Genomic DNA, 12,109 nt, shown 5'->3' with positions numbered 1-12,109 from the left:
AAACAGCATGTAATTATCCTCATTTCATAGATGAGGAAACTAAGGCATAGAGAGGTTAAGTAATACAGGTCACACAGCTAGTGTTAAAAAGTTAGTAAGAGTGTGTTAACAGTTAGTAGAGTGATGTAAAGGGTGGTATGGGATTTAAAATGAGGGGTATCTAATTCAATGTGGGAGGTTCAAGAGAAGTATTCCAGAAGAGTGGCACTTGAATTAAATTGCTATTTTGGTATATAAAATGATGAAGTAATCATTATGGTTTTCTGGAGTAGCCAAAAAATTTATGTCTAAAACTGTTCATCTCTTCTTTTCAAATAGTATATTCCTTCTAAAAATTAAATTCACATTGATTTTGATTTGTGTAGACGGTAGATATACTTTCTGTGGGGGAGAAATTTTAATTTTTGGTCTCCTGACTAAAGCATAATTTGAATTAGAATTTAAGTTGAGTTTGTTTTTATTTAAGTTGATAATAGTTTAACCTGAAGGATTTGATGTGTCTTTAAAATGATTTATTTCAGATAAGCCCATCACAGATGCCAACAGGCTGCTGCTCATAGGCTGTTTTGTTAAGTATTTGGAGACAACTGTGTGCTATAGTTAATTCTCTCAACATGGCACAGTCCTAACAATTCTAAGTGACCAAATGTCTATCTTGTGTCTAGCAATTGTGATTCTTTCTTTCACTTCTGTGATTTACAGGATTGAAGACAACAACTCCAGGTCCAAGCCTTTCCCAAGTCTTACCAGCCAATGAAAACTTAATGCCAGGTGCCCCAGTGAATACTACAACATATGTAGCTGATACACAATCAGAGCAAGGAAATAAATGGTAAAGCTTCATTGTTAACGAACTATTGTTATTATTCTATCAATAAATTAATGAAGTAAAGTCAATGCCTGTATCAAGTCATCTCTTGGGAGATAAAGAATTGGGAGTGTGGGATGCCAGGGAAAATAACATTTTGGGACAGGGTTTAGCAGACTTTATAAAGCACTAGAGGGACTTCCCTGGTGGCGCAGTGGTTAAGAATCTGCCTGCCAATGCAGGGGACATGGGTTCGATCCCTGGTCCGGGAAGATCCCACATGCCGCAGAGCAACTAAATCCGGGTGCCGCAACTACTGGGCCTGCGCTCTAGAGCCTGCAAGCCACAACTACTGAGGCCATGTGCCGCAACTACTGAAGCCCGCACACCTAGTGCCCATGCTCTGAAACGAGAAGCCACCGCAGTGAGAAGCCTGCACACTGCAAGAAGAGTAGCCCCTGCTCACTGCAACTAAAGAAAGCCCATGTGCAGCAACGAAGACCCAACACAGCCAAAAATAAATATAAAAATTAAAATGAAGCACTAGAGAGTAAATATTTTTGGCTCTGTGGGTCACTGATCTCTGTCACAGCTACTCAACTCTGCCATTGTAGGATTAAAGCAGCCATAGACAACGTGTAAATGAATGAGTGTGGCTGTGTTCCAATAAAACTTAATTTACAAAAACAAGTGGCAGGCCAGATGTGTCCTGCAAGCTGTAGTTTGCCAACTCCTGAAAATGATAAAGTTTTTTTTTTAATTCCGTGCAAATGTATATGGAAGACTACAAAGAATTATACTGTTTTATTTGTGACTGGTGAAATAAGTTTGAGATCAATTTGTTTCTATTATATGATGTTGCCTGTATGTGAACATTACACAGTTTTAGAGGTACTTTATATGTGTGTACCTGGCTATCTAAATAATCAATATTTGTTCATAAAGGTAGTTTTTTTAGTGGTTCTCTATTTTTTTAAATTAATTTATTTATTTGTTTATTTTTGGCTGCACTGGGTCTTCGCTGCTGCGCGCGGGCCCCCTCCAGTTGTGGCGAGCGGGGGCTACCCTTCGCCGCGGTGCGCGGGCCTCTCACTGCGGTGGCCTCTCCTGTTGAGGAGCACAGGCTCCAGGCGCACGGGCCTCAGTAGTTGTGGCACGCGGGCTCAGTAGCCGTGGCTCGCGGGCTCTAGAGCGCAAGCTCAGTAGTTGTGGCACACGGGCTCAGTTGCTCCGCGGCATGTGGGATCTTCCCGGACCAGGGATCAAACCCGTGTCCCCTGCATTGGCAGGCGGATTCCCAACCACTGAGCCACCAGGGAAGCCCAGTGGTTCTCTATTTGAAGAGGGTTTTTTAAAATAGTTTTTTGGAATTTTTTTTTTTTTTCGGAGAGCAAGGGTAGCTCATATGTATCCTATGGCATTTTTCACTTAAGACAGTGTATTTTAAATACTCCATAGTGAATTATTCGTATTGGAAGATACTTCTGATTGCACTATATTAGACCATACTTAAATTTTCACTATACCTATGTTTTATATTGAGATCAAAACTTTTAAAAGAGAAACTACAAATTTTTTTAAAACAGAACTTTTAATATAACTTTTAAAAGAGAAACTTAATTTTTTAGAAGTCAGTTGAATGACAAGTTTGGGGTTTTTGGTGAAGTAAGAATAGCAAAAGTAGTATATATTCAACCATACATTGTAGAACTGTGTGTTTGTGTGTGTGTGTTTAAAATATTTTTCTGATGATCTAGAGTTCTACTCTAGAGTTATGTTCTAGAGACTGCCATCTGGTTGGAATATAACCGTATCAGTTCATCAAAAGTGATCTAAATACCTCATTATATTTGAAATTGGAATGATAGCTTATTCTTTTTATAAATTTCCAGTTTTTATTAATTTTTTTACATGGAAATAATTTTACAATTTTAAACAAAGCAAACATCACTTCAGTATATGACCTGGTATAATTTATAATAGGATACTAGGTTGTTATTCCATGTGTGTTTGGCAGTTTTTTATAGAGCATTCCTGACAGTATGTGCTATAGGGGATGAAGAAGAGAAAGGTATCTTGTCTTCAGGGAGCTTTGATGACAAAGGAGCTACTGTCTTGGGATAGTAAAATATATTCACTAAACTACTGTCTCAAGATAACTATGTTCTAAAGCTGTATTACGTTAGTACTACTTAAAGGACTTTGTTTCTGGATAAAAATTGCTGTAAATGTGATTGTTTACCTTGCATTCCTTTCTTTTGCTGCAGTATGAATTTGAGTGAAAGGCCAAAAGAAATCAAAATCTTCGGAATGGAACAAAAGTTCAGAATACCTTCACAAGAAACATCCACTGTGAAGGAACCCCACAAAGTAAACTCTAGTAATAATAATATAGTATCAAATACTCTTGTTAGTATGAAAATCCCAAAATGTCAGCTTTCACCAACTAAATTCCCAGGTGTAAATAAAAGTGGAGATTGGGCTTCTCAGCATCAGCAAACCAACTCCATCAAAAACTACTTTCAGCCATCTACCAAAAAAAGGTATAATTTTTAATAATACTGCTCTGTGTGTCTAAAAATATTAATATTTGTTATACGATTGTAGAATGGTACTAAGTCCATGTTCTGCTTAAGTATGCTTCTGTGGAAAGCTGTGGCCCTTTGAGCTTATTCCCTCTCAGAAATGTCCAAGTCTCCTTCTTCACTAAGGTCATTAGATACATTTTCCCTCATTTTTTTCCTTCTGTTGTTTCATTTGCTCTACTTCTGTTGAAGAAGAGGTTTCCCACACCTCAGTTTTTTTGACCTACCTATTTCCCTTGGTCATGTCTCTCATTTCCTCTAGGACCATGCTTCATCAATTATTCTTAATTTCTAGCATGTTTAATATCTTCTTCTAGGTCCTTTTCGTCTGTGTTCAAAGACTCTATCTCATTTTTAGTTTTTAGAACCTTCCCTTGACTTGATTTGTTCCTCTAGCTACTGCCCTTTATCTTTTACAATCACTGTTAAACTTCTCATAAAGAGGAGATTATTGTTATTGTTCCCATTTCTATGTGAAATATTTCTTAACTCGCAATATTTCATCTTGACATGACATCCTTGAAAGTAATCATTGACACAAGTTGCCACCTCTTGTGGCCTTTTGGTAACACTCAACTCTTGAACTTTTGTTCTCCTTCTGGTCTCTTCTTGGCTTTTGTGGTAGTGTCCTATCCTGGGTTTTTTTTGCCTCTCTGACTTTCTCCTTTGCTCCCTTTGAGGACTTCTTTTCGTCCTGCTATGTATATTGTACTTCAGGTTACAGATGATCAGTATATTTGGTCCTGACTTATTCTTTAAGCATCATTTCTACTTTCCCACAGAAATCTCCTGCTTTTTCCCCTAATCATAGGCCTAAAACTTTCTCCCCTATCACTGCCTTGTATATATATTTTTGTTTGTAATTTACTTTGTCAACATCTTTGACTGTTTCTCCTCTGCCTCCCCAAACCAGTATTGCTGATTCTTATTTTCCTTGTCTTATAAATTCCTCTGTTTCCATCTGTTTGTGTTGCTAGCTTTCTGGTTCAAACGCTGATCATGTAAATTATTACAAAAAACTTCTTGATTGGTTTATTTAGGACCCTGACATTAGATTAGTATTATTAAAATATCACTCTAACTGTTCCAGTTCAACATGAATCCAGTAAACTAGAGAGCAGAGACCCAAGTTTTTGTGGGCCTCAGTACAGTTTAAGTGAGTCAGGTATTCAGTACTCATTGAATGAATGATACAGTATTGTATAGAATACCCTTAGTCATATATTCACATATTACTTGCAGTATATAGTTTATACTGTATTCTGGATTTAGCCACTTTAACTTACTATCTTGAATCTAGCTCTCATTAACCCATCAGGATTTAGTCCCAGGGTAATTTTTCCATGTCCACAGGTTCCCTGCATTATAAAGTAAGCTGTTGTTTTCTGACAAGTCTTTTTTTTTTTTTTTTTTTTTTTTTACGGTACGCAGGCCTCTCACTGTTGTGGCCTCCCCCGTTGCCGAGCACAGGCTCTGGACACGCAGGCTTAGCGGCCATGGCTCACTGGCCCAGCCGCTCTGCGGCACGTGGGATCTTCCTGGACCGGGGCACGAACCCGTGTCCCCTGCATCAGCAGGTGGACTCTCAACCACTGTGCCACCAGGGAAGCCCCAAGTCTTTTATATTTTATATTTTTCTACCTTTTCCTCCACACTGATTCATCAACTACTGCAACTTCCAGAAAAGAAGATAGACATTTCCCTATTTTTTAAGCCATGGAATTGACCAGTCCTATCAAAACAGTAGGGTGTGTATGAATTATGTACTGTTTTCAGATGTGTTTTTTTATTTCTGGTGAGATTGTTAATCAGTAAAACCAAGAATATTGTTAATTAAATGAAGAAGGGGCTGAATACTGCCAAACTAAAAAAATTACTTAGCTGTGTTCATTTCCTGTTTTTGTTTTCTTCTCTCCTTTTTTGAACCTAAGGGAAAGGGATGAAGAAAATCAAGAAATGTCTTTATCTAAATCAGCAAGAATAGAAATGTCTTGTTCTCTTTTAGAACAAACACAGCCTACTACATCCTCAGTATGGAACAATAAGGAGCAGCAGAATGAGCCTGTGGAAAGAAACCCAGATAACTCGTATGCAGATATAGATTTAAAATCCACTGTGAAAAATTCTGCCAATAAATCTCTCTCTACAGAAAAACTAAGATCAGAAAAAAGAAAAGAAATTGATGATTTAGCCATAGAAAATGAAGTATTGGAACAGTTATTGAAGAACGCAAAACCAGAGTTAGAAATTGAAGTGAAAGTTCAAAAACAAGAGGAAGATGTCAATATTAGAAAAAGGCCAAGATTGGATATAGAAACAAATGGCCCTTGTAATGATGAAGCAATACCAGAAAGTAACAAAATCTCTGTAAGTAACATTTTTTAATAAGAAGTATTGCAAATAGGAACTTAGAATGTTAAAAAGTACTTGAGGTATTTGTATTGACAGTATGAGCAGTCATGATGTTTATTTGGGGGAAAAAATTAGTATCTTCTACACCTAGTATTAAGTATAAGAATTTGTTGGTTGATAGGGTGAATGTTAAAAATACAATGATTCCTTGACTATATATAATAAATGACAACAAATAAAACTTATTCATGATTTTTTTTTTTAAAGAATCAATTTTATTTATTTATTTTTGGTTGCACTGTGTCTTCGTTGCTGCACGGGAGCTTTCTCTAGTTGCAGCGAGCAGGGGCTACTCTTCGTTGTGGTTGTGGTGCACGGGGGCTACTCTTCATTGCAGTGCGCGGGCTTCTCCGGTGACTTCTCTTGTTGCAGAGCACGGGCTCTAGGCGGGTGGACTTCAGTAGTTGTGGCATGCAGGCTCAGTAGTTGTGGCTCGTGGGCTCTAGAGCGCAGGCTTAGTAGTTGTGGTGCACGGGCTTAGTTGCTCCGTGGCATGTGAGACCTTCCTGGAGCAGGGCTCGAACCCGTGTCCCCTGCATTGGCAGACGGATTCTTAACCACTGCGCCACCAGGGAAGTCCCCATGATTGTTTTAATAGATTTCCAGGCTGTACTATTTTATTATATCAGACATTTGGCCATGATGGTAAGTATAGGAGGAACTTTAATAGAGTAAACAGGCACAGAGAGATGAAGAAAGTTAGTAAAAACAAAGTATCTGCTAAATGAATTTTTAGGATAGAACATGTATAACATCACTCGGGATTTTTAATTTTCATTTTTATCTTTAATGTTCTGTCCTCTTTTCATGAAGTTGGTATATTTGTCTTACGCACTTTGGTCTAAGAAAACTCTTTATTTTGTATTTTATGCATCATTAAGTTGCCTACTGTTGGTAGACTGGTTACCTCATTAGGTGAGAGCACAGGTACAATGATTTGATAAGCATTTGTTGAGAACCTAGTGTGTATCAAGCACTATATAAATCTATAACTACTATTGAAAAATCAAAATATATGTCCTGTTTAGCCTATATACTGGCATCTTCATATGAGGTAGAAAATCCTCAATGTTTGTTATTCCTTATGAGTGAATACTTAATGCCATTTTGTGGACCAGCTGCATCAGAATCACCTATTGAGCTTTTTAAAAATAGGGATTCCCAGACCAAAGCCCCAGAGATCCTGATTCAGCACATCCAGTTTTCTTCCCAGAATAAGTTCCCTCACTGTATTAGTTAAGAATTCCTTTTGCTGTCTTTAGAAAATTCTAAAATCAGTGGCTTGAATAAGATAGGGCCAAGATTTACATGCTGTATAATGATATCAGGGAATATAATTATTTTATTTTGCTCTACGATTCTGCAGCATAATTTCCTTTGTCCTTATTTTACTATTTTAGAATTCATGACATTCTGAATAAAAATATGGTACAACATAAATATGTTGTAGCAGACGTTTGGAGAGTGAATAGCAACTCAGTTGTGACACACTTCTGGATATACTAAAGTTAAATCACTGTATTTTAGCACTGTACTTTTTTAGTAAGAACATTGTTAACAAAAGTAATTTTGCTTTCAATGTAAGATAATTTTTTAAAACTTTTTATTTTGAAATAATTGCTGATTCACATGCAGTTGTAAGAAATTATATAGAAAGATTCCATATACCTTTCACCCTGTTTCCCCTACTAGTAACATCTTGCAGAACTTAAGTATAATATCAAAACCAGGAAATTGATATTGATATAATTCATCAACCTTACTCAGACAGTGTGAAATTATTTTTAATTCTTTCATTTTTACTGTTTTAAGAATTTGTTGTCTGAAGGTCCTTGTGGATACTCGTGAATTGATAGAATTACACTTAAATTTTCTAGCTACAGAAGTGATGATCAGAAAAAATATTTTTTAATCCTTTCATTTAAAAAACTTTTTGCACTTTTAAGAAGGCAAAAATGTCATACTTCTCTGGCATTGAATTCCTTAGCTGTATATCAGAAGGGCATTTTCTAAAATATATTGATGATAGAACTACCATTTTTCTGTTTTGGGATCAAATATGGATTCTAGCATGTCTGTAAGATTTACTATAAGCTGAAATAGAGGGCTATTGGCTAGATAACCCTGCTAGGCATTTATCCTTGTGTAAATGACAACTTGTGTCGGGGTCTTGGCCTTACTTTCAATTTCCCAGTCTCCATAAAATGCAAACATGTCTCCATATCCTTGTTAACATTCCTCCTCTTAACAGCAACCTCTGTCTACAGAATATCTCTTCTTCACCTCTTTCCATCCTTCTATTCTAAATTAAGGTTTCCTCTTCTCTTACCATATAACATCTTTGAAAGCCTCACAATTATACCTACCACCTCCTGGATACCATCATGCTATTTATAGCAGCCTGCAGTGAAGTAGTACTATACACATTGAACAGATGTGGAAACTGCAGTGGGAGTTAAGTAACTTGCCAAAGTGACTTAGCTAGGTTTTGACAACTGAGACAAAAATGCAAGGTCCACTCTGTTCTTTTGGCTGTTTCTTTTGTCAGGTTTCTCAGAATGTCATTCATTCACTTATTTATTCTAGGCATTGGGCATGCTAACATGAAAGGCAGTCTGAGAGAATAAGTTTGATAGGCCTTTAGGAGGTAGAATCTCTAAGACTTGGTGATTGACTCAATATGATAAATGAGGAGAGAGGAAAGAGTGTAGAAGTCCCAAGCTTGCAGTCGAAGGGTCTGGGTAGGCTGTAGTATGATTCTCAGAGATAGGAAATAAAAACTTGCTCAAGAGGTTAAGCAAGTTTGAGGGAGTAGGACAGGATGGGGAAAATGTACGGGGGAGTAAAATGTTCTGATTGTAGTAACAACTTCCAGTGGGTAATGTATGTGAAAATACTCAGTAAAAGGGTACATGGTAGGCTTGGAATCGAAATTTTTAATCTTACAACTGACAAATAGCATTAATTTTCTTTAGTCTCTAAGCAAGCACAGAGTACATCTTGCTTTTTCTTTCCAACTTTCTACTTATTAAAATTTTTCTGAATTTTTATTACTGAATCATTGAAAATTTGATGTAAAATGATATGCCCCCCTATTGTATACAAAGGAATTGTAGTTTTTATTGGAAGTATTAGAAAGCTATCTGTGTAATATACTTTTGTCTAGTACGTGGTCTGGATATATGAATATGAAGGATAGTATGATTTTATACAAAGCAGTCTCCATAAATATCTTGAACAATTAAAATAACTCTTTTGGATTAAGGACGACTTAACATTCAATTCTAAATAAATTTAGATAGACTTCTTTAAAAATTTGTTTTTTTTTTTTGACTGTAAAAGTAATACACGATCATGTAGAAATATGAAAAATAAAGAAAAACATTACAGTTTGTTGATAATCCTGCCATCTGCAGATAACCATAGTCAATATTTTGGCATTTTTTTTTAAATCTTATTTTTCAAATTGGACTCAAATGTTAATGCAATTTTATAGCCATTTTAAATTCATTTGTATTATTATCATTTCTCTTATTACATTCTTTAGATGTATAACTTGTATGAACTTAAATTGCTTCTTGTTCTTTACTCTTATACGACAGTCTTTTTATATGTATATTTCTATTCTCACGTCATAGTTTCTCTAGGAAAGATGCTTGAAAGTGAAATAACTGGGTCAAGGGCATGAGTATCTCTAAGGTTTTCAGAAAGGTACCATCTTACAACTCTTATGAGCAATATTTTTTATTTCTTTAGCAAGAAAATGAAATTGCGAAGAATTGTGAGCTCAAGAATCACTCTGGTCAACTAAAGAACTATCTGTGAGGGATTTGTATTTTATTTTTATAAAGATTTGACTTGTATGGACCATCATTGCATCAATTTCTGTCAGTCTATATATTCTTAGGATTAATTGATTCTCTTTCTATAATTTTGATCTATTTCATAATTATGCCTCCTCTGGAAATGGATAGATCGTATTATAACCATGGTATAGCAAAAAGAGTATGGACAAAGCCTGAGTGTAATTCCCTGCCCTCTACTCCATAGATAGTGACCTTGAAAACAACAGTTTCACATTTATGAACCTCAAGTCTTTTGTTTATAAAATCAGGTTAACACTTTTACAACAGGGTTGTTGTTTATATCCAAAAGAGTAATGAAATATTTGTAAACTCTAAAACAAAATACAAAAGTATTAGGCCATTGTTATTTTGAGTTCCTGATTACGTTCTGTCACTGTCGCATGAACCTTTTCTTTTGACTTTTCCCTTTTTTCTTCTCTCCCTGACTGTTTTTATCTTAGTCCTGTTAGCAGCTTCCAAATGGATATATAGTAAAGCAGTTTTAAAAACTAAGATAGCCTTGAGCAGCTGTAAGAATGTGGATATGTAACTAACTAGTTAGTTAATAGTAAGTGACATAAAGAATCTCTTCCAGCAACAGGAAGGAATCTTCAAGCTGATTTAATAATTATTAATCTGGAATAAAAAAGTGGCTTTCAGTTAATGAGGTAGTGTGCCCAGAATTAATGATTGACTTTTTTTGAGGTGTCCAAAATAATAAAAAATATAAATTATTGAAAATCCAAGAAACCTTAAACATAGTATAGAGAACTTCTAGGATGGATTGTATAATAATCGTGGTGTATGGTTTTAATGAAAAGAAGCAGACTATTTCTTGCCAAGAAAATGTATACAAGAAGATAAATTGTTTATTGGGATGATTTTTATTAGAATATGCTACTAAATTTCAAACACTATGGTTTTTTAGCCTTCTCTCATAGATAATGTGTTATAAATGTTTCTAAAGTTGTAGAGTAATTGAGTAATTTTCTGGTTTTGAAATAGATATGATTTGATTTCAAGTACAAAGCAGGTGCCAGAAATAAACCTTTTTTTTTTTTTTTTTTCTGTTTTTGTGGGTATTTGAACTTTTTTCTGTAAACTCCTAAATGACAAGTAATTTTCCTTTTCCTTCTAATTTCTTCTCTCCATCTTAACACCATTTAAGAACAATGATGAACTTCAGGGTGATGGTGAGATGCTTCCAAAGACGGTGTTACTGACTGAATTTAGGTCACTGGTGGTTCGTAACTCTACTTCCAGAAATGCATCCAGTGTAAATAATGATTATGGTGAACTAAAGAATTTCAAGAAATTCAAAAAGGTATGTATTCCTTTAACTAAAATATCACAAGAGGCCAGTGTTTGAAATGTTTTTAGAAATATGCTAACTAGTAATAAAAGCAGTTTATGTTGAAAAGTGATGCTATTTCTTCTGCTTAAAACAGTTAAAAACTACTAAGGACATAAACTGACACTTAAATGAATATATAAAACAAATTTTATTAAGGTTGAATTCTTTAAAGGTTGCTGTTTACCTGTTTTTTTCTACCTTAAGCAGCAGGCTTTTGGCTGTATCGACAGTGTCCTCCTAGTTCTTTTTTTTTTTTTAATGTCTTTTGGCCGCACAGCATGGCTTGCGGGATCCTAGTTCCCCAACCCGGAATCAGACCTGTGTCCTCAGCGGTGAACGTGTGGGGTGCTAACCACTGAACTGCCAGGGAATTCCCAGGTCCTCCTATTTTCTAATATTGATCTATGACTACCTGAAGACGTTCTTTAACTTAGGACTTTGTGACAATAACAGATTTGTTCAAACTAACTGAGCACATTCAATAATGAAAACTAGGCATTTTATTATTACGTGTGTATATTAAACAAAATATAAATAAGTATACTGAATATCAGATCTGAGTTCCTCCTCCTTTAGGAACTGACAAGATATTTAAGAGAATTTTTTTCCCTTTTTTTTTGAATTTTATTTATTTTTTATACAGCAGGTTCTTATTAGTTATCCATTTTATACATATTAGTGTATATATGTCAATCAGAATCTCCCAGTTCATCCCACCACTACCACCACCCCCTGCCACTTTCCCCCATTGGTGACCATAACGTTTGTTCTCTACATCTGTGTCTCTATTTCTGCCCTGCAAACCGGTTCATCTGTACCATTTTTCTAGGTTCCACATATATGCATTAATATACAATATTTGTTGCTCTAAGAGAATATTTCTGATCCAGTCTGTATTAATGCATGCTTACTTCATGTTCAGTATCGTGTTGCAGAATCTCATTGTTAAATCAAAATTCAAAAGGCATACTAATTTTTAAAATTAAGTTACCAAACAACAATCAATAATACTCAATAAAAAGAAGCTTAACTGGATTGCCTCTAGTGAAAGAATTTGACTTTTTCTGTATATACTCAAATCAATGAAACAGCTCTATTTCCTCTC

General features: G+C 35.4%; 1 protein-coding gene across 1 annotated transcript in view; it reads left to right on the top strand.

Annotated features, from left to right (window-relative positions):
* Positions 1–12,109, top strand: part of NBN (nibrin) — a 45,538-nt gene that overhangs the window by 25,894 nt on the left and 7,535 nt on the right. The window contains 6 exon segments of the mRNA XM_004321482.3: positions 703–832; positions 3,076–3,351; positions 5,325–5,760; positions 9,562–9,595; positions 9,598–9,626; positions 10,819–10,974. Of these exon segments, the coding sequence (XP_004321530.2) occupies positions 703–832; positions 3,076–3,351; positions 5,325–5,760; positions 9,562–9,595; positions 9,598–9,626; positions 10,819–10,974 (1,061 nt within the window).

The sequence above is a fragment of the Tursiops truncatus genome, chromosome 17, assembly GCF_011762595.2.
Source record: "Tursiops truncatus isolate mTurTru1 chromosome 17, mTurTru1.mat.Y, whole genome shotgun sequence".
In the NCBI taxonomy this organism is placed as follows: Eukaryota; Metazoa; Chordata; class Mammalia; order Artiodactyla; family Delphinidae; genus Tursiops; species Tursiops truncatus.
Note: the sequence above shows the minus strand (reverse complement) of the source record. Positions and strands in the feature narration are given on the sequence as shown.